The sequence below is a fragment of the Polypterus senegalus genome, chromosome 3 (genome assembly GCF_016835505.1).
Source record: "Polypterus senegalus isolate Bchr_013 chromosome 3, ASM1683550v1, whole genome shotgun sequence".
Classification (NCBI taxonomy): Eukaryota; Metazoa; Chordata; class Cladistia; order Polypteriformes; family Polypteridae; genus Polypterus; species Polypterus senegalus.
The window spans coordinates 13,534,255-13,558,452 of record NC_053156.1 but is presented as its reverse complement, the minus strand read 5'-3'; the positions used below and the strand labels follow the sequence as shown (position 1 = coordinate 13,558,452).

General features: G+C 39.2%; 1 protein-coding gene across 4 annotated transcripts in view; it reads right to left on the bottom strand.

Annotated features, from left to right (window-relative positions):
- LOC120524854 (sodium channel protein type 8 subunit alpha) overlaps positions 1-24,198 on the bottom strand; it is a 331,764-nt gene that overhangs the window by 52,845 nt on the left and 254,721 nt on the right. For all 4 annotated transcript variants that reach the window (XM_039746647.1, XM_039746649.1, XM_039746646.1 and 1 more), the window contains exons 18-20: positions 22,923-23,037; positions 17,536-17,690; positions 10,204-10,377 (exon numbers count right to left, since the gene is read on the bottom strand). In XM_039746647.1, coding sequence (XP_039602581.1) covers positions 10,204-10,377; positions 17,536-17,690; positions 22,923-23,037 — 444 coding nt within the window. The remainder of the gene's footprint in view (positions 1-10,203; positions 10,378-17,535; positions 17,691-22,922; positions 23,038-24,198) is intronic.

The following is a 24,198-nucleotide window of genomic DNA, read 5'->3' as shown; positions in this document are numbered from 1 at the left end:
CACAGACAAATACAAAAACACTTTTGGAAAAATGTAAAATAATTTAGCTTGCACAAATTTCACTTACTCATGCAAATAATAATGCAACTTAAAGATACAGTGGGATGCAAAAGTTTGGGCAACCTTGTTAATAGTCATTATTTTCCTGTATAAATCGTTGGTTGTTACGATAAAAAATGTCAGTTAAATATATCATATAGGAGACACACACAGTGATATTTGAGAAGTGAAATGAAGTTTATTGGATTTACAGAAAGTGTGCAATAATTGTTCAAACAAAATCAGGCAGGTGCATAAATTTGGGCACCACAAAAAAGAAATGAAATCAATATTTAGTAGATCCGCCTTTTGCAGAAATGACAGCCTCTAAATGCTTCCTGTAGGTTCCAATGAGAGTCTGGATTGTGGTTGAAGGTATTTTGGACCATTCCTCTTTACAAAACATCTCGAGTTCATTCAGGTTTGATGGCTTCTGAGCATGGACAGCTCTCTTTAACTCACACCACAGATTTTCAATTCTATTCAGGTCTGGGGACTGAGATGGCCATTCCAGAACATTGTACTTGTTCCTCTGCATGAATGCCTTAGTGGATTTTGAGCAGTGTTTCGGGTCGTTGTCTTGTTGAAAGATCCAGCCCCGGCGCAGCTTCAGCTTTGTCACTGATTCCTGGACTTTGGTCTCCAGAATCTGCTGATACTGAGTGGAATCCATGCGTCCCTCAACTTTGACAAGATTCCCAGTCCCTGCACTGGCCACACAGCCTCACAGCATGATGGAACCACCACCATATTTGACTGTAGGTAGCAGGTGTTTTTCTTGGAATGCTGTGTTCTTTTTCCTCCATGCATAACGCCCCTTGTTATGCCCAAATAACTCCATTTTAGTTTCATCAGTCCACAGCACCTTATTCCAAAATGAAGCTGGCTTGTCCAAATGTGCTTGAGCAGACCTCAAGCGGCTCTGTTTGTGCTTCCTCTGCATCACTCTCGCATACAGCATCTCCTTGTGTAAAGTGCGCCGAATGGTTGAACGATGCACAGTGACTCCATCTGCTGCAAGATGATGTTGTAGGTCTTTGGTGCTGGTCTGTGGGTTGACTCTGACTGTTCTCACCATTCGTCGCTTCTGTCTATCTGAAATCTTTCTTGGTCTGCCACTTCGAGCCTTAACTTGAACTGAGCCTGTGGTCTTCCATTTCCTCAATATGTTCCTAACTGTGGAAACAGACAGCTTAAACCTCTGGGACAGCTTTCTGTATCCTTCCCCTAAACCATGATGGTGAACAATCTTTGTCTTCAGGTCATTTGAGAGTTGTTTTGTGACCCCCATGTTGCTACTCTTCAGAGAAAATGAAAGGAGGAGGGAAACTTACAATTGACCCCCTTAAATACTCGGATTCACCTGTGTATGTAGTTCAGGGGTCACTGAGCTTACCAAGCCAATTTGAGTTCCAATAATTAGTTCAAAAAGTTTGGGAATCAATAAAATGACAACGGTGCCCAAATTTACGCACCTGTCTGATTTTGTTTGAACAATTACTGCACACTTTCTGTAAATCTAATAAACTTCATTTCACTTCTCAAATATCACTGTGTGTGTCTCCTATATGATATATTTAACTGTCCTTTTTAATTGTTATAACCAACGATTTATACAGGAAAATATTGACTATTAACAAGGTTGCCCAAACTTTTGCATCCCACTGTACCTGCAAAGTACAATGAGTTCTAACAAAGGAAACGAGCCAAAATTACAAATATCCTTTCTAACCTACTCTTGCTTCTTCATACATCTCAATGCTGTAAAACTCGCCTCTGCTGTGATTAACTGCGGGCACATTCATACTACCCAACAAGAAAAAATTCAGTTAGCTTGGCATAGGATTCTGTTGTCCTGTTTATTAAATGCCCACTTGTCTTCCAGTGCCTGCACCCCCCCCCTTCCCCCATAGATGCACATGACGATAGACAGAAAAACACAAAGTGAGGCAGTGTGGCCCTGTGGTTAAAGGGTTGGGGAAAACATTACAGGGTTTCAAATTAAATTTCCACCTCTGGATCAAGAAAGACTCTACAAAAAAATAAATAAAGATCATTTGAGGTGAAGTTATTGGCATACTAAAACTTTTTACTGTTTTTGTTTTTTTTTTTTTTAAATTGACACTCATGGCGCAGAGCTGGCATGCAAAAAAGTGACATAAAAGCACATAATCCAAAGGCAAACCTAAACCTTTATGAAAGTATATTCTTCTTCATGCAGACCTCATAAAACCAGCTAAGACATCTTTCAAATCAGCAATGCTTTCTAAATGTACTGTTTTTCATTGTCAATGATCACCAGATTTGCTTCCATTTATATAAAATTGGATTAGGCTGTGCTAAAAATGAAAATAGAGGCTTAGGTCAGTTCAGATGCATTAGATAAACATAGTGTATGCCAGGGGTGGGCAAAGTTGTTCCTGGAGGGCTGCGCTGGTTGCAGGTTTTTGTTCTAACCCAGTGGTCTAATAAGAACCCCGTATTGCTCAAGTAACTCTTTTGCTTCACTTTAGTTGTCTCGCTCGTTAACATTTTGAACCCTTATAGCTTATTATAGTCTTAAACAGCCGTATTCTCAGTTTTTAATTGCTCCTTATTAGTAATAAGATGCAAATGACAAAGTAAAGCGGCACTTCTCCATTTAGCTTGTTACCATTTACACCGGTGTGTATTTATCGTGCACTGTTGGGTTTAATTAAATACTTGGGAGGAAAGTGAAGAGAAAAAAGTGAAGGACTGAGAACCACTCATCCATTTTAGCCTTCAAATTCTAAAGGGGAAGAAAACCTAGGATATGAGAATGACCTGACATGGCAGAGTGAAAGCACTAACAACCCATGAAATTCAATTATTGCCAAGGTTTGTTTTCTAATTAAGCAACTGGGTTTGAACAAAAACCTGCAGCCACTGCGGCCCTCCAGGACCCCTGGCGTATGCGAATCATTTTTTTTCCGTGTAACCAGAATGTTGCAGACATAGCAGCACTAACCATTACATGTTAACTTTATGGACAAGAAGAAACTTGTAAATCCTAAGAATAGCACATATTCAGTCAATAAACATTTCCACTGACTGACAGATTGACAGTATTTTCATTAATTCCCGAGAGAAACATCATAAGTAAAGTATTATATCAATTCAGTTTTTCAAAATCAATTTTGCCACTCTTAAAGAGGGAACAATTTAAATATGAAACACACCTGTGTATATCTGTTAATATTCTGACATATTCTAACATCTTAATAACATCTTCCTGCATATGACCATAACAAAACTATATGGTAGGCAGCACTTTAGCACATAATGTGGATTTCTTTTGTTTGTCAAACATAAAGAACTTAGACCGAGGTAAAAACTTTGAATATCTCCTACTGAGATCTTGGATATTAATGTTAAATGTCACAAGACAGCACCAGAGCTCACCATACAGTGAAATACAGTATTGTCCTTAAACCTTTACTTTCTTTTGGTCCATTACTGGTTTACAGCTGGAGAGCAAGGTGGCTCCAGTATACAGCATGCTATATTTACTTTGAAGAAAAAAGCAAAATATATTAAAAAGCCAAAAAGGACTTCACTTTCACTTGCATTATTTATAGTTTGGCATCAAATTCTTAGCATTTTTTAAAAACTGTAAAGGAACAATTTTAAAATAAGTTTGACAGAAGCAATACAAGCTTTAGGAGTCTAATCAGTGCAAAAATTAGAATTATAGCAGTATTTTTTAATGTCAAAAATGAGAATGTGCATGTCAAATAAACCACCACACTTTACTTGAAAGAACACCTTTCTACAAAGAACATCATCCCATGACACCTTTATGGATTACGTTCAGTTGCTTTAAGTGCTTTGACAATATGGTTCCCTCAGGACCCCACAGTAAGTGAGACATCCAGCTCCTTTTCCACCAGGCCACACTGTCTTCACATGATCTTCAGCCTGTACATGATGTTGATAACATTGCCAGAAAAAAAATACACCATGTAGGCATTGGAGCCTTCAGGTCTCATAAGGGAGGGTCAGTCAGTCATTGTCTAACCCACAGACAATCCCAGCCAGCACAGGACGCAAGGCAGGAACAAACCCCGGGCAGGGTGCCAGCTCACCGCAGGGCACACACACACACACACACCAACAACACAGTAGGGACAATTTAGCATCGCCAATGCACATAACCTACATGTCTTTGGACTGTGAGAGGAAACCCACACAGACACGGGGAGAACATGCAAACTCCACGCAGGGAGGACCTGGGAAGAGAACCCAGGTCTCCTTACTGTGAGGCAGCAGCGCCACCATGCCACCCTCATAAGGGAGGGTCTAATTTGAATTATTTGAAATGTTACCAAAAAAAGTGCTTTATTCATATTACATTTTTATGGCCTTACTGGTGTCATTTTTAAAATTATGCTGGGGGTTGGAAGAAATAATAATCTGGCTAAGCTTTCCATCTGACTCTGTGAGGCGGCTCACAATAATTAGTCAGTGAGGAAAAGATGTCATTATCACCTGTGTGTTACACTGGCTACGTGAAAAACTGTAACACTGCATATTCAGACAACAAAAACAATGAAGTCACCTCATATGCAATGATAAGTTTCCATACAGTGCAACAATGGATATATATCCAAGACTGGATGTTGTGGAGAGACCTGAAGAATGGAGATTATCACACTTGCCAAGCAAGGACTTTCTAAATGCTGCCTGAGAAAATAGATTTGGATATTTTTGTCTGAATAAATTTCAGTTTTGCAAAATTGTACATGGCTGAGACAGTGGGGCAACTTAGCTAGAAGCTAACCCAATGAGCTTGATGGTTTGAATGGTCTTCTCTCATTTATCAAGTTCGTATCTTCTTATCATGTTTGACTGGTGTAAAGTAGTATCGTCTCTAGATGTTTACAAGTTGAACACTACAGTACTTTAGTGAAAAGTATTCTTTTAGTAAATAGACAAAAAGATTACTTTGCACTCTTGTTGCCTTATTAAAAAAAATAAAATTGGTGTAGATTTTAAAAAGGTAACTCTAATATTATAACATAATATTAACAAATGCTGGAGACTGACTTTGTCATTCTTTAATTTTAAATGTAGACCGAGTTTTAATGGCATTTTATATCAACAGCATGTACATCACGAAGAGAGGTTAGGAATCTGGGATGAAAGAAACAGCCACCATTTTAATACATTTTGAGCTGAAGTTCTCTACAACCCACCTTAAGAATAACAGAGATATGTTGACACAGATTTCTGTATTTCCCACATGAAAAGACCAGCTAAGTAAAAATACAGAAACGCTGTGTCCTTGGAAGTTTTGTTTTCTTTAAATATATTGGCTACGTATAACACTTACATACTTTAAATATTAAGATCATAAAAAGAAAAAGGTAAAAGATATGATATTTTACTACGGTAAATTGTGCTGGCTTGGAATTGCTACAGCATAATACAAGAAGCAGGATTCACAAGTTGACATTAGTTGCAATGGAAGAATGTAATGAATGTCTGGTATATGCAGAGGTGAGTATACATATGTTTTTGTCTATGTGTAGTGTGCCAGCTGAAGACACAGAACCATTTCCATACAAAGGAAATAAGTGTATCAGTCAGATTGGAAAAGTCTGTTACTGTTTGATAAATGAATTAATTGATTTGTTCTGTAAAATAAAGAACTATCTAGGAAAACATACAGTATGTCCTGTTCAGAGTTCAAATTTAACTGTGAATGGACACACATGCAATGCTGTTACCAGAGACCAAGACCAATATCTCCTCCTCCTCTGAAAGAGACACCATTGATCATTAGGGTTCCTAAAACTATATTGTGCTATTCAATGGGCTTCTTTTAGCTGTTAATATATAGGAGTGTAAGCCAACATCGCAACAACAAAACACTACATGTTTCTTTTCTCTCTGGACATGTTTCTTTAAAAACATGTCAGGTATCATTCTAAATTTATTTACTGGCAATAATGTTATTTTAAGTATTTATTTTTAAGGTTATTTTTACTACATCATTATTTTGTTTACTACTTTTCTGTGGTCACAGGGATTTTTTTTAAGTTGTTTGCATGGGCGCCAGCATACGATAACCTTGGCTAGTTACATGATTAGAGGGCTGTGATTTCATCACACTTTCTCCATAAAAGATTAACATTTGTAGTTTGTAGTAGTTTGTCTGAATTTTTATCAAAGAAGCTTTAACAATCAAAGAAAATCACTAGTTAGGCAAATGCTAAGAGATCAGAGTTAGCACTTTTACTTCAGTTTACACTTAGACTAAAGTTTCATTTAGTTTTAATTTTGATGATTAGTTCTTTTAAATTATACATACTTAGAACGTGTCCTGACAAATAACTACTATTTTTAATTCTCCCTCTAAATGTTTGTCATTTCTCAGTCGCAAACTGTCCTGCTCCACTGACAGACTGAGGAGATCATTCCTCCCCCACGTTATGCGACTCTTCAATTCCACCCGGCGGGGTAAACGCTAACATTATTCAAAGTTATTGTCTGTTTTTACATGCATTTTTATTACTCTTTAATTTAATATTATTTTTTGTATCAGTATACCTCAGCAGGATTATGTGAATTTCCCCTTGGGATTAATAAAGTATCTATCTATCTATCTAACTGTCATAGTTTTGTTTGGGTCTTTCCCCGGGATTTTGTTTCACATTTCTTTTGTATTCTGCACCCTTTGTTTCTATTAGTTTTTTATTTTCATTTGTTTTGTGTTTATTGTTTTTTGATAAACATACAGCCATGTGGCGTGATTACACAAGGCTCGTAAGATCGTCATTGTTGGGGACCCAAGTGGCTGCACCAGGCCAAGCGGTGTCACCCAAGTAACAGCTGGCTGCAGCAGATAGAGGGTCATTTCCGGAGGGTGGGACTGGACTGGGACTGCCTGGTGGGGTTGCCAACTGGGACCCTGAGTTGTTTTGTAGTATAGTGGGTGCGGCAACTCACTGTACCCAGTGCATGTTCCCCAACTTGACTTGACTTGTCATCATTTGTTTATTCTTTTTTGTTGTTTAAATATTTTCCCCAGTTTCGGTTAATAATGTAATTATGTTTCTGATTGTTTTAGATGTTAGTGGAATGAGTCCTTTAATTAAACCATAAACTTCATGTGCTGCAATTGTTGTGCTTGGAGATGAAAAATAACACGAATTAAAAAAGGCCCGGCAGAGAAGATGTAGGCAAAGCAAAGCTGGGGTCATAACATGAATGCCAAAAACAGTGTAGTCGAAACCAAAAAGCTAGGCTAGAAATCATAGAAATTAAAGAAATATTTGTTTGTAAAAGAAATTACAAGTAAGGGGTGAGTTATCTGCAATCATCAATGAGAAGTGTTATGTCAACAGTAACCTTTTTAACCCGTTATACTAACAACGCCAAAGGTCAGGACCCCCAAGACCACAACCTCCAATAACTGGGAGTCGTGTCATAGCAGCAGGGCATGAAAAACAGTAGCACCCACATACAAAACTATTATGATGGCTGTTTTTGTTTATTTTTTGGGGGGCCTTTGTAATGTCCATAGCCATGATCTCTACATGACTTTGGGAATTTTATAGATCAAGAGTTCTGAATATTTCATCAGTTTTTTTAATTTAATGATTTATTTTAAAGCTGATTATTTTTTTGTTTACTGCAAAGCCATCTTGGATCCTGACAAGTGCAGTGCTGGTGACATTTTAACTGGCGACAGGTTTAAATGTCATGTGAAATAATGCTGTCACATGTGGCTTTAGTAATCTTAAACTCTTTCTAGATTTTTTTCTTGCAATTTATTTACCGTATATACTCACATATAAATCAGGTCTTGAAACCTGAAAGATTTATCATAAAATCAGACCCCAACTTATAAGCCCATTTAAAAATGCAACACTTAATGTTTATTTACATCTTCTTGCCTCCTCCAATCTTGCATCAGTTTCTCAGACGCATTGAATTTTGTTGCAGCAGCACAGTTACCAATTTCTTTCACTACTTCAATGATGTTTAATTTAAAACCAGTATCATATTTTCTTCTGATCGAACGCTCCATCGTAGATAAGGGATGCTCTTACGATAAAGGTGTATGAGGGTGTGAGATACAAAAAACACAAAACAGTGTGAACGTCACTTCTGAATAGTTTGGGTATTACCGTGTGGTCACATAGGCACAAGAGAGAGAGAGGTTAGGAAACCAGGCTGATACAGCGCATTGCCGCCCCCACATAGAAAAAAAAGTCCATGTGCTCTATTGTTACTCTCTCAGGTGGGCGTTAGCATATCATAATCTCTTGGACCAATAGCGTGAGTTTTCCGCATTCGACTTATATGACTGACATTATAAAATACCAGAAATTATATGTTAAAATCAAGTCCTGACTTCTCCGCAAGTATATACAGTAGTTTCAGTCTACCTGTATTCGACTTCTTGGGTTATGATTCTTATCTTGTGCTCTGTATTTTGGCAATTTGGTTAGCTTCAATCTCCCGGTTTTGACCTTTGCCTGTTTCTGACTACACATTAATCTTGGTGTCCTCAATATCAGGACAAAAAAAATTGTGTCAGAAATGGCACAATATAACTTCAACAATTGTAAAATATTGATAAATACAAAAACTAACATCAACATTGAATTGTTTATCCCTATGGCACACGGCTGCGGGTGGCACCCAGCTGGGATGCCCAGGAAGACAGGAGGAGGGCTCAGACCTCCTCCAGACCACGAGGGGGTGACCGCCCTGGTTCCTTTGGGGGCCATGGGTACAGAGCTGGGAAGCTCAACCCTGTAGGGGCCCATGGTCACCGCCAGGGGGCACCCCCATGCCTGGAGAACCCTGGATTCCAGCACTTCCGCCACACCAGGCAGTGCTGGGGGGAAGATGAGTGGGGACACCTGGAGTGCTTCCAGGTACGCAGCCGGAACTTCCGCCACACTGGGGCGTGTTCTTGGGAGATTGCCGGAACACACCTAGAGCACATCTGGGTACAGATAAAAGGGGCCGGCTCCCTTCATTCGGGGCTGCAGTCGGGTGGAAGACAGACGAGGTCGGTGACGAGAGAGAGAAGGAGGCGGTCCGAAGAAGAGGCAGTGTGGTTTGGCCTGGACTTTGGGGTTTGTGGTGCACTTGTGACTGTAAATAGTATTAATAAACGTGTGGTGGTGACGTTAAATATGTCTGCCTGTCTGTATCCGGGGCTCGTTCCACACCCTCAAAACCTACAATAGGTAGAAAACATTAAAAAAAACATGCTTAATGTTCAGTAAAAAATCTGAAACCGAATCAAACTCATATTATAATAGCGATAAGGCTGCTCAATGAGCATCTGGGGTTTGTATATGTTTTGCCTTTAGTTAGGCCTTTATAAAGGCATCGGACCCTTTCCTTTGTTAATCTGTTCTCTTAGCTATTCTTTGTGTTTTCCTTTTTGGTCTTTTGACTTTTCTAATTTATGTTTTTTGGATTTTTCATTTTTATCTTGTTTTGAGTATTAAGATTACAGATGTGGATTTGTTGTTAGGGCTTTTGCTTAGATATGTTTTATTTAATTTTGCATTATAAAACATTTGTACATTTTGGACTTACTTTTGAATCTTTATTACTATTTTGAATTAGATTTTTTAATTTAGCTTTTGTTTTTGTATTTCTCACTTAGTCTTTTTCTTGTTTTGATTCCTTATTTAATTATATCAGTTAATTAAATAATTTTTAAATGTGTGCCAGGGTTTTCGCGGTTTCCCTACCCTTAAAACAGTTTGGAATATCATATCAATAACAACTTAAAATCACTTTGGTCCATTTTACAATTAACAAGCATAACATTTTGTGGTTATTGACACAAGACTTGATCAGTGTTATAATGAGCCCATATAACCAAAGGGTGAGCTACCCTATTCAATAGTGTAAGCAAAACACCAAATCATTAACAAAAATGGGAAAAAGTGAGTTTTGGCCTGTCAACTCCATACCACAGTACATAAAATGAATTCTGGCTTCTTGTTCATGCATTTTTTTTATTTGAACTCCTTCAGTTTAAGATGGAACTGATACAAATCTGACCTTTTTATATTAGCAGCTTGAAGAACACACACACAGAACTATAGCATTTCACAAATAGTGAATTATAATTCTACTCTAAGGGTAAAAAGCAGGTATACATACATCAACAATGAAGAAGTCAAGCCAGCACCATGCGTTGGTGAAATACTTCACAAAGCCATAGGCCACCCACTTAAGCAACATCTCCAGAATGAAGATATAAGTGAAAACCTTGTCTGCATACTCCAAAATGGTGCGAATCATCTTGCGCTGCTCAATATAAATGTCTTCAAAAGCCTGAAGGAGAAAATAACATTTATTTACAAGTCAAACAAAGGATTACAATTCCAAAAATAACAGATAAACAAGAAAATAAATAAATAAACAGACCATACAAACACTCAGCAGAACTAAGCAAATTTATTAAGTTAAACACAACCTGCAACAGTTTATACCAACATATGGATGGGTGCTGGTTAAACACTTTTTGCAAAAGACTGCACTTTACAGGTAACCTGTAATTTACATGGACCTATGCCTGTCATTACATAGCATTTTTGTTATACTACCTGTTTTTTAATAATATAAATGAAATGTACATTGTTCCAGTAAATACAACTAACCCCAAGGGGATTACTAGCTGTGCTCATTTGTTGCTGTAACAGTTTTCCTGTACACATTTGTCTCAGAGCTTATTTGAAATGTCATCAAACGAGAAAATAAACCTCTTGGAGTTCCAAGGCCAAAAGTCCTTGGGACTTCTATAATACATAAATGTGATAAAGTAATTCACTAGTGTTATAATAAACCCATCTAGAAGATTTGATACAGAATGTCTCTTCTGTAATTGGAGAACTCACATCCCTCACAAAATCCAAATCAAAATGAGTGGTAGCCCAGATGGTCACACTAGCTGTATTTAAGGAAATCAATAAGTATTTTACCTTAAAGCAGCTGTTGATGATTAGTAATATCAGAAAGTAGAAGAATGCACAGTCTTTAAAATAACAACAAATTATTCAAGAAATGCTGCTGGAGCTCCTTTATGCCAAAAGCAATACACCTGCACAATCCGCATTGGGACTGTAAATGGCAAGTCAGAAGTGTTTTCCTTTTTAGCTTTCTTTGTTCTTAGTCATTCTGGTGCATATTGTGAGAGGGGTTTGTTGTTTGTCTTAATATAAAAATGTTTTGTTTATTGAGCTTCTGTAAAAGCCAAATTTACCCTTGAGGAGAAATAATATTCTGTCTGTCGGTTTATCTATCATTTATATAGTGCCTTTCAATCTACCTATCTATTATATAGTGCCTTTCTATCTATCTATCTATCTATCTATCTATCTATCTATCTATCATATAGCACCTTTCACTTCTATCTATCTATCTATCTATCTATCTATCTATCTATCTATCTATCTATCTTTCAATCTATCTATCTATCTATTATATAGTGCCTTTCAATCTATTTATCTATCTGTCTATCTATACTAATAAAAGGTAAAGCCCTCACTGACTCACTCACTCAGTCATCACTAATTCTCCAACTTCCCGTGTAGGTAGAAGGCTGAAATTTGGCAGGCTTATTCCTTACAGCTTACTTACAAAAGTTGGGTAGGTTTCATTTTGAAATTCTACGCGTAATGGCCATAACTGGAACATACTTTTGTCCATATATACTGTAATAGAATGCAGCTCGATAGCCGTGGGAGGCGGAGTTTCGTATTAAAATATTTAACCAATCACATTTCAGCCATCATTTGTTGCCAGGCAGAGAGGCTTTCAGAATCTGTTGTGGAGGCACTCTAACACAGAATAAATGTTGATTAACCTATTGTTTCAACCAATCAGATTTTGAGTTGGTGTCAGTAGCGCCCTTTAGCAGGCGTACGGCAATGTCACCATATTCAGACCCATTGATTGGATAGAAGCCGATATGAGGAAGTCTACGACGCCATTGAACACACCATAAATGCTCCGAGCGAAAGATCGTCGCGTGCACTATGGACAACTCCATGGCAGGATTCTGGACAATATTATTTGCCAGACACAGACCAGATTTCAAGACCATGAAAACCTGATGTTTGTCACGCTCCTCGAGCCCCAAAACTTTCAGGAATACAAGAAATATTTCACGCATGCAGCCTTCTACACTTTAACACAACAGCCACGGAGCGCTTTTTGATCTGTCTCAGCTAAAAACGGAACTGACTGTGATGTATGCTATGGACGATTTTGCTGGAAAATCTCCCACTGATCTCCTTGACTTCCTTCATCAGAAAAATCTGAATGAGAGCATGGGGCGGCTGTTGACATTGGTATATTTGGCGGTGAGCATTCCCGTGTACACTGCTTCTGTCGAGTGGACATTTTCAGCCCTAAAGCGAATTCAAACTTATGCCAGGAATACCATAGGGCGGGCTCGCCTTTCACCATTAGCTTCGATGGGGTTAGAAAGTGAGGTTTTGATGGAACTGAAGTGCTCCGATAATCCGTACGACAGAGTAATTGAACTGTTTTTGAGGAAAGAGAGGACGATGGATTTTGTTTACAAATAATCCGAATTTTTGGTGAGTAAAATGTTGCGATTTTCCTAAATGATATTGCACATTTATGAGTTATTTTTGATGTTTTTTATGCGTGTCGCGGCTGTGGCTGCAGTAGAAAGGAAGTTGTTCATCCCTGGTTTGTCTATAAAATAAAGGCATTTATTGTGGCTACAGGAATATATATATATATATATATATATATATATATAATATATATATATATATACACACGAGGTGTGGCAGGAAAGTAATGAGACTGATTTTTTATTTACCAAAGTTTTACTTTTTTTCAAACATCAATGTTATCCCCTTCCAAGTAGTTCCTTGGGCAGCTACACACCGATGGAGACGTTGTTCCCACTGTTGGTAGCAGCGCTGGAAGTCTTCAACAGGTATGGTCTTCAGCATGTCCGTTAAACTCTTTTGGATGTTTTCTAAAGTCCCGAAATGACGTCCTTTGAGAACATTTTTCAGTTTAGGAAAAAGGAAAAAGTCACACGGACTGAGGTCAGGTGAATAAGGGGGCTGGGAAACCACAGGAATGCCTTTTGAGGTCAAAAATTCTGTTATGGAGAGGGCAGTTTTTCGGCACCATTTTGGCACAGACCTTTCGCATGTGCAAATGTTCAGGCAAAATTTGATGAACGGTAAATCTGTTCAAATTGAATTGTTCACTCAACATTCTTGTTTAACGACGGTCTGATCTCACAAGAGTGTTCACACGTTCGATGATTTCATTGGTTTTCGAAGTTGAAGTCCTCCCTGAACGGTGTTCATCTTCAACGTGTTTTCTGCCTTCCAAAAATGATTTGTGCCAGCGAAAAACTTGAGCTCGGGATAAAGAATGTTCCCCATAGGCCTGTTTTAACTTTTCAAACGTCACACTTGCCGTTTAATGGCACAACGTTGCTCCAAATTCCGCTGTTCCATTTTGCGTGACGCACAACCAAAAACACAACTTCGCTAATAGCAGTCACAAAAATCACGTAGTTAACGGAAGGAGTTGAAACTCGCACTGAGCTATGGGAGGGTACTGATACACGTGCTCTATCAAGGACAACAGCGCAGCATTGCCAGATCGCTTGCAGTGTTGCCAGTACTTTTCTGCCACACCTCGTATATATACACATCCCGATCTACATACTGTCAAATAAACGAAACACACGCCGTGGTGCAACATGAGAGGCTTTGCCTCTAGCGCTGACGTCCGAGGTTTGATTCCCGAGACGGGATGCAGTGAGTGTGTACGCCTGATGAGCCCAGAATTAGGGCGAAACACGTGCCGCGTATTGTTTGCATTATTTGACAGTAAAACTATTTCAGTATATTCAATATATATAAATCAGCGCTTCCCGATTCATTTTACCCTCGCACCCCCTTGGTTTGAGAAGAAGTATGAAAAAATATGAGGTTAACGCAGAAAAAAAGATCACCAATTGAAACTTTATGAATAATGGATACTTTATTCACCATCAATAATTATTTTGGTAAAGCCATACTCAGTGTGATCCTCCTTCCATGTTCTAATTTTTTCGCGACTAGCCACGATTACATAAACAGTAAAAAAGTAAGAGTGAAGTGAGGGTGACATATCCAGTCAGGCAGGCGACAGGAATGTAAGATGAATTTACTCTTTAAATTTCTATGGTGAAGAAAAATTTATGCAATGCTGACTAAATTTACCTGTCATTCCTACCAAACATATTTCTGTCGACTAAATAAAAATTACTTATATTTAAAATTTAAATAGAACTTGAACAAATACGATACTTCATAATACCCACGCAGCACTACAGTTAGTGCACATAAGAGCAGGAGTCATCCGTTTCGTTTTTCATTTTTCTTCCTCAATGGATTCTGGCACCCCCAGCAACAGCTGCTTGCACCCCAAAGGAGATAGATATATATATATAGAAATATATAGATATGACAACACTCATATCAATGACAAAACAATTACATTAGCAATCATGTTACGTTATTTTTAAAATTTTTCCTTTTCTTTTTCATAACTTCTTTAACACACTACTTCTCTGCTGCGAAGCGCGGGTATTCTGCTAGTCTATTATATAGTGCCTTTCTATCTATCTATAATATAGTGCCTTTCTATCGATTATATAGATTATATAGTACCTTTGTTTTCAGTCGACTAGATTACTGTAATGCACTCCTCTCAGGACTACCCAAAAAAGATATAAATCGTTTGCAACTAGTGCAGAATGCAGCTGCTAGAATCCTAACTAGGAAAAGAAAATCAGAACACATCACACCAGTCTTAGCGTCACTACACTGGTTACCTGTGTCATTCAGAATTGACTTTAAAATTCTGCTTATGGTTTATAAAGCCTTAAATAATCTCGCCCCATCTTATATATCGGAATGTCTGACACCTTATATTCCAAATCGTAACCTCAGATCCTCAAATGAGTGTCTCCTTAGAATTCCAAGAACAAAACTTAAAAGAAGTGGTGAGGCAGGCGGCCTTCTGCTGTTATGCACCTAAAATCTGGAATAGCCTGCCAATAGGAATTCGCCAGGCTGATACAGTAGAGCAGTTTAAAACACTGCTGAAAACACATTACTTTAACATGGCCTTTTTATAACTTCATTTTAATCGTAATTTAACTTAATCCTGATACTCTGTATGTTCAATTCATCATAACAACTATTCATGGTGGCTCTAAAATCGGTACTGACCCTACTCTCTTTTCTGTTTCTTTTTCCGGTTTCTTTGTGGTGGTGGCCTGCGCCACCTCCACCTACTCAAAGCTTCATGATGCTCCAACAATGATGGACGGATTAAAAGGAAGAAGTCTACGTGACCATCATCATCATCAAGCCCTTCCGTGAGAACCCTAAATCCAAAGAGGACTGTTTCATTTATGTTAGGTAGAATGCCCAGAGGGGACTGGGCGGTATCATGGTCTGGAATCCCTACAGATTTTATTTTTTCTCCAGCCGTCTGGAGTTTTTGTTTTTCTGTCCCCTGGCCATTGAACCTTACTCTTATTCGATGTTAATGTTGATTTATTTTTTATAATTATGTCTTTCATTTTTCTATTCTTTAATATGTAAAGCACTTTGAGCTACTGTTTGTATGAAAATGTGCTATATAAATAAATGTTGTTGTTGTTGTTGTTGTTCTTTCTATCTATCTATCTATCTATCTATCTATCTATCTATCTATCTATCTATCTATCTATCTATCTATCTATCTATAATGTCTTTCACATCTATCTATCTATTTATTATATAGTGCCTTTCACATCTATCTATCTAAGAAAAATGACAACAATTCTGAATTGAGATGTGGCATTTTAGTAGCCAATGGCTAAGTTTGTTAAGTGAATGGCTATTTAAACTTTACAGAATACAGTGATCCCTCGCTATATCGCGCTTCGACTTTCGCGGCTTCACTCCATCGCGATTTTAAATGTAAGCATATCTAAATATATAACACGGATTTTTCGCTGGTTCGCGGATTTCTGCGGACAATGGGTCTTTTAATTTATGCTACATGCTTCCTCAGTTGGTTTGCCCTGTTGATTTCATACAAGGGACGCTACTGGCAGATGGCTGAGAAGCTACCCAATCAGAGCATGTATTACAAATTAAATAAAACTCCTCAATGATATACGATGTGCTTCCCGCGCGGTGCTTGATTGTTTGCTTTTCTCTATCTTTCTCACTCTCTCTGCCTGACGGAGGGGGTGTGAGCAGAGGGGTGTTTGCACAGAGGCTGTTTGCCTAGGGGATACGGACGCTCCTCTACAAAATGCCGCTTTATCGCGGTGCTTCGGCATACTTAAAAGCATGTATTGATTTTTTGATTGTTTGCTTTTCTTTCTCTCTCTCTCTCTCTGAAATTCTCTGCTCCTGACGGTGCTCCTTTGAAGAGAAGATATGTTTGCATTCTTTTAATTGTGTGAAAGACCTGTCATCTCTGTCTTGTCATGGAGCACAGTTTAAACTTTTGACTAAAGGGTGTTACTTCATGTCTAGATGGCTCAATTAATGTTAACAGTGTGGGAGAGTTTATAAGGGCTTAAAATATACAAAAATAACCATACAAACATATGGTTTCTACTTCGCGGATTTTCATCTATCGCGGGGCATTCTGGAACGCAACCCCCGCGATCGAGGAGGGATTACTGTATTCGCTTTTACAACTTATCTGGGCAGTCTGTTCCAGAATTTCCATTACCAGTCAGTCAGTCAGTCATTTCCCAACCTGCTATATCCTAACACAGGATCACGGGGCTCTGCTGGAGCCAGTCCCAGCCAGCACAGGGCGCAAGGCAGGAACAAATCCCAGAGCAGGGCGCCAGCCCACTGCAGGGCACACACACACACCAAGCATACATTAGGGACAATTTAGGGTCGCCAATGCACCTAACCTGCATGTTTTTGGACTGTGGGAGGAAACCCACGCAGACACGGGGAGAACATGCAAACTCCACGCAGAGAGCACTCAGGAAGCGGATCCAGGTCTCCTTACCGCGAGGCAGCAGTGGTAACACTGTGCCACCGTGCCGCCCATGTCCATTACCAACTTTGTTAAATTCCAGTTTTTAATTCTGATTGACTATAAAATGCCATACAACATCTCAAGCAAATACCACAATGTTAAATAAATTAACATTTAGAAATGAAGTACAAAACTGCAGTGTGATAAGAAAAATAGATTTTTGGTGACAAAACAGTTTTTAAATGTAAATGAAGATCCTTTTCATTAATGTGTGAACCTTTGCTTGATTTCATAATTTCTAAACTTAAAGGTTCAGGTTTAATTTTAATCTTTAATGATTGCTAAAATTAAGAAAAAATATTGTGAATTCTAAGTAATAAACTAATGGCCTACAGTAATTTGCTACAGGTAAAAGAAGCTGAGGATCAAAGACTAACTTACCAGTGCACCACTGCTGAGGAGGATCATGAAGATGATAAAGGTCTCAAACCAGTTGTGCTCCACAATCAAGTAGCAAGTCTTTCGCAGAAACCACCAGTACTTTCCCCAGCCTTCCACAATGCTGACTTGACACACCTTACAACTTGCCACACAAGCTGAAAAAGAAAAATAGAAAAGAATAACCTTTACTGTCATTGCACAACATACAATGAAACTTAGTGATACCTCCTAGAATAACATACATTTAAACATAGACATAGTCAAGTCAAGTCAAGTTTGGAGCATGCACTGGTACAGTGCGTTGCCGCACCCACTACATGACAAAACAACTCAGGATCATATAGACATATTGTGGATGCTAGAGGGCGCTGTTGCCCCCATGAAACTCAACAGACAGACGTTCAGGACACATGTTTAAAAGCACCAAGTAGAATTTTTAATTATTTTCTTAAATACAGTGCACAAAGCACCAAAAACACCACAATTCACAAATCCCAATAATCAATAACAATACAATAATACAATCCTCTCCCAGCAGCTCTGTCACACTCCCTCCCAACTCCTGCTCAGCTAGCTGGGTCTCGATCCGTCCTTTTTTTATATTTCTTGACCCGGAAGTGCTCCTCCTCTTCTTCCGGGTCAAACAACACATCATCAGTTCTCAAGCAGCCCGGAAGTACTGTGGGCTTCCGTCCTCCTGGCTCCAAAGTACTTCCGGGTTGTAGGAAAAGTAGGAGTCCTCAGGTCATTTATGAGCTCCCCTTGGCAGCACCCACAGCACCCAACAGGGCTGCGAAAACGGACTCCATGCCCTGAGGGAATCCACGGCACAGCTATCATCCAGGGGAGCTGCCACCTAGCGTCCTGGGGGAGGCAGTGTCCTGGAAAGGCTGCCTTTCTCCACTCTTCCAGTTCAGGGACGTCTTGGCCGGATTGAGCTGCCGGCTGTCTATCACAACATATAGACATAGACACAAACATAAAAATAGTCTGTGCTAGCTGTATAAAAACAATCCATATAAAAAATAAATTATAAAATAAAATAAAAAATGCATGAAGATACTTGTGCCCAAAATTAGAACCTTCCGATGAATGCTACTTGTTTAGTGCTGAATTTAATTTAGTAATTACCTTAGAACGGAACAGTTTTTGAGCCTGGAGGTCTGGGCACACAGGGTCCCATAATGCCTGCCAGATGGTGACCGGGGTTGAATTGAATCCTTAGCAATATTAGTGGCCCTGCAGAGACCACGACAATGGTCTCCATTGAATACTAGGAGAAGGTTAAAAAACTGCATTATCATTGGGATTAGTTTTTCTTTGAAACAACCTTTCCTGATATTTTAAGAAAAACTGTTCACATCTTAATAAACCTTTATCAAAAGATAAAAGTCACAATTTACTATAAAAAATAACAAAAACGAAACAATAAGATGCTACAATAAAGAAGTGTCATTTGTTTTAGACAAGATCAATTTAGCTTAGGGCGGCACGGTGGTGCAGTGGTAGCGCTGCTGACTCGCAGTTAGGAGACCCGCATTCGCTTCCCGGGTCCTCCCTGTGTGGAGTTTGCATGTTCTCCCAGTGTCTGCGTGGGTTTCCTCCGGGTGCTCTGGTTTCCTCCCACAGTCCAAAGACATGCAGGTTAGGCGCATTGGCGATCTTAAATTGTGCTTGGTGTGTGTGTGTGTGTGTCCTGCGGTGGGCTGGTGCCCTACTTGGGATTTGTTCCTGCCCTGCGCCCTGTGCTGGCTGGGATTGGCTCCAGCAGACCACCGTGACCCTGTGTTATGATATAGCAGGTTGGATAATGGATGGATGGATGGAATTTAGCTTAAAAAGAATAAAACACCAAAACTGTTTTGTCTAGATTTGCAAGTCGAGGTAATCTTAAGCAAGAAGTGGAAATAGTAGAAGCAAAAAAGGTAGCAGAAATTGGGAAGTCAGTATAGAAATATGAGAACTCCTTTTGTCACCCATACAGATTCCACATCTGGACGCTGCGAGCAGAGTGCTTCCTAATAATATTAACAGCTATTTTTCTCTCTGCCTCCACCATTTCTATGCAACGTTGCCACTGCGGTCACAAAACAAAAACAGTATAACACATAACTGCACACAATTTACATGTTGGATGTTGTTAACTTAGGTTTTTGAACATATTTTGACCCATTTTTTTGCCTTTGTAATTATGAAGTTTTGTTTTATTAGAATTTGGTATATTATTTTTATTTATGATTATGTGTTCAAGTATGTCTGGGGTTTGTGATGGTACATGGTTTTTAAAAAAATAAAACAGTGTTCCTCAGCCTTTGGGGTATAGGTACGAGTGGGTGGAAAGCCGTGTGGCCCCAGAGTGTTGAATGGGTACATTGCCTGATTGCTCGTTCACATGCAGGCACAGTCAGTACAGCCATTAAACACTGACAGCCCGTGGGTCATTAGTGAAAGCACCTGCACCCACAAGGACAAAAAGGTTCCGAGTAGGACAGAAAAGAAAAGGAGGAGACAGGCTGAGAATAAAAGGATAGAGAAAGAAATAGAGGAAGAAAGATCAATAAAAAGAGAAAGACCAGAATTGGGTGGGAGCAATGGAGTGGTCAGGAGAAACCCAGTGAGAGGTGCTCCAGGGGCCGAAAGAATCACTCCTGCAGAACAATGGAGAGGAAGAGTGATCATGTACTCCAATGGATCCTGCAGATGCAGACAGAGGTGTCAGGATGAGCCGGGCTCACTGCACCCTGGCAGGTGCCAATGAAAGGCGTCTGGGACTCAGACCCACTGAGTATACCTGGGAGATGGGTGAGGATGGTAAGAAGAACAAGAAATACAAGAATGCCAATTCTGACTCTGATTTTATCCTTGGTTTTATGATCCATTTATTTGATTTTTAACTTCCTCTTTTTTAATGGATTAAGTATTTACTGAAGATTTCTGTAAGGCACCACACTTTGCTTTGTACACTGTCTTTGGATTTAATAAATGCACTTTGCGTCAAGTCAAGTTGGGAAGCACGCACTGGTACAATGGCAACCCCCCAGGCAGACACGTGGTCCAGTTCCACCCTCCAGAAATGACCCTCTATCTGCCACAGCCAGGTGTTACGTGGGCGACCTCTCGGCCTGGTCCAGCCACTCAGGTCCCCAACAATGAGGATGTTATGAGCCGGATCACCCTTGGGTAATCGCGCCACATGGCCGTAGTGCCGTAACTGACGCTCACTCACAATTCCGGTTCATGTGTCTTATTCGGGATACCATGAGCAACACAAAGTCAAACCAACGGTACACAAGGATTTTCCGGAGAGACACATAACTGAAGGAGTCCAGTCTTCATCTCAGGTCACTGGATAGCGTCCATGGCTCACAACCATGCAGCAAGACAGGAAGCACCAGGACTCTAAAGACTTGAACCTTCATTATTTTGCATAGATAATCAGGAGCGCCACACACCCCTTTCCAGTGACCTCATGACCCCCTATGCTCTCCCAATCCGTGTACTGACTTCATAGGAAGAGTCACCAGAGACATGAATGTCACTACCAAGATAAGTAAACCTCTCGACGAGGTCGGCACTCTCTCCGCAGACAGACACACTGCTGATGTTTGTGTCCAAGAAGTCATTAAAGGCCTGGCTTTTTGGTTTTTATCAGGACATTCACAAGCCCAGACACTCAGACTTCTCATTCAGTTTCTCAAGCCCCCCGAGCAGAGCCTCCATTGACTCGTCAGCAAAGTCAAGATCTATGAATCATTCTTCACCAACAGATGCCCCACAGCCACTGGACCCCACGACCTTGCCTGACACCCAGTTCATACAAGCATTAAACAGAGTAGGAGCAAAAACAGACCCCTGATGAACCCCAGAATCAACTGGGAAAAGGTTCTGCCTCCACTCTGCACAGCACGGCCATGATATCCAGCAAAAAATGATATACTTTGCACCAGTAGATTGTTATTTGTCCTAATTCATACTGGTTCATGACTATAAAGATATTGGGATCTTTATTGTTCAAGGGCACTGCCATTATGTTTATGCCATGATGCCTGTTGTTATGTTGTGAATGCTGGGCTGCATGGCATCATCACATGAGCCCCTTTAAAAGATGATGGAGTGGTACATACTGTAGATATCCACTTATTGGATTCACTTCACGTAAAACAACATTTTTTAGAGCTACTTATGGGCAAGTTAACTAGGTAGGTAGGCATTGTTTGTCTTGGATTTCTACTTAATGATCTTGCTGTTTTTTTGTGATTTATTTTGGTATGTTTGTTAATGTAAATGTTTTTGTAAATTGTTTTTCTGGATACCAATCACTGTGTGATTTTCATTTGGTTATTTAATTATGTCATCATTATTATTTATTTTCATCGTTCCTTTATAAAGGCCTGAGATGCTACACTGCATTAGCTGCCATGCGTTTCGCTTGTTGTTCTGCCCTCTTTGTGATTCTTCATGAAAATTTTGTAAGTTCCTGTCTAAATGTTTTTGGTTCATTTTGGAAATGTTGCTCTCATGTTTGGCTTTAATTATAGTCTTTTTGATTCTGTTCTGTTTTGGTTGGCCTCATAGAAGGCAACATTTGTATATTGCCTTTGACTGATAATTGTTTGTAGCTTTATTCCTTTTTTGCCTCTTGAATCATTTTTGCTGATAAACTTTACCTTCCCAAATAATATTAGTTTTGTTGTTTGGGCCAGGGATACTAATATAGTTTCCTCTTCCTCTTCCTCTATTTTGGGATTTATAGGATTTGGAGTTTTAGAAGTGTCAGCCCCAGATCTGCTTTAGAAGTTCAAGGCTAGGCCTATCTTTTAGATTCAAGTCTTTCTTAAGTTTTTGAAGCCCAAACTCACAACATTGTTCTTTTGTCTTCTAACTTGGTTAACATCTCTGGTTTATTCAATTGGTTCTCGATCAGTTCTCTCAGTAATCGACCCCAGCTTGTTCCTTTTGACTATGATTTAGCTTAATTCCCTTTGTGTTTTTATCTCCAATTGGACATCCTTGAGTGTGCATTTGGGCAATCTCCCTGAAAATATCTTACATAAGTTAACCTTGAACTTCAAATGTAAAATGTAATAGAAATAATTTTAGGAGAAGATCTGGTCAGCGGGCAGCAAAAGAGAGGCAAACAAAAACGTATGTGATGCATGCTTTATCACTGTGACTAACAAAGTATATATTTTTGCACTGTTTACTGCATATTGCCTTATTGCTAGAAGTAAATGTAACACTACATGAGGAACTGTTTTGTGTTCTACTTAACTACAAACTTGAAAAAGTAGTATAAGAACCGCAGTATAATGTACAATAAATAACAGCAAATAAAATTTCAAAACGAACTCAAGAATGACCACGCCGTCCTTGCTGAGAAGACTTACCATCAGTAAAGCAAGCATCTGGATCCACATACTCTTCTGGTTGCTCCACAACAACTTCTTCTGCATCTGGCTTAATATCAATTGTACTCCCTTCAGAAGAGCTGGTGTCATCCATCTATAAAACAAAATAAGGACATCAATGCGCACTAAAACAAGAGACTTTCAACATAAAGTGTATACCTCATAAGCAAATTCAACTGCAACAGAAGAAGAAACATAAACGAGTAGCCCAATAATTCTGGGTTAACCTAAACTAAGCACAAAAACATTGATTTAAATATTTATTCAGTATGCCATATTAGGGAAAAAAGCTCAGCAAATGGAACCTTCCTGAATTATACTGTATGTCAACAGGTAAAATACTTTTTCACATGTGAGATTTAGAAGTTTAAGCTCTTAAGTTAAGCTGGCCATAGCCTAAGAAGTGTTCCCATGATCTTGTAAAACTCACAAATTCTAGTTTGAACCCTTTTCACGACTGACATACACTTACAGGATAACTTTGGTATTTTTCAAGTCAAAGTTATTTCGTCACAAACCTGGCATACATGCAATTGTCATGCAAAATTTTTATGTTCCAAAGTTCAGCGTTTTCCATAAATCTTAAAAAATACAATGCCCATACTGGTATTTTACATTAGAACACTGTAGATGAGAACAGGCCATTCAGCCCAACAAATCTTGCCAGCCCTGTCCACTTATTTCTTCCAAAAAAATCATCAAGTCGAGTTTTGAAAGTTCATAAAGTCTCACCACTACTTGGTCGCTTACTCCAGGTGTCTATTGTTCTTTGTGTGAAGAAAAACTTCCTAATGTTTGTGTGAAATTTACCCTTAACAAGTTTCCAACCGTGTCCACATGTTCTTGATGACCTCATTTTAAAATAACAGTCTCGATTCACAGTACTAATTCCCTTCATCTTTTTAAACACTTCAATCAGGTCTCCTCTTAATCTTCTTTTTATTAAACTGTAAAGGCTCAGCTCTTTTAATCTTTCCTCATAACTCATCCCCTGTAGCTCTGGAATCAGCCTCATTGCTCTTCTCTGGACCTTTTCTAGTGCTGCTATGTCCTTTTTGTAGCCTGGGGACCAAAACTGCACCCAGTACTCCAGATGAGGCCTCGCCAGCGTGTTATAAAGGCTGAGCAGAACCTCCTGTGACTTGTACTCCACACATCAAGGCGCTATATAACTTGACATTCTGTTAGCCTTCTTAATGGCTCCTGAACACTCTCGGGAAGTCGATATCTTAGAGTCCATTATGACCCCTAAATT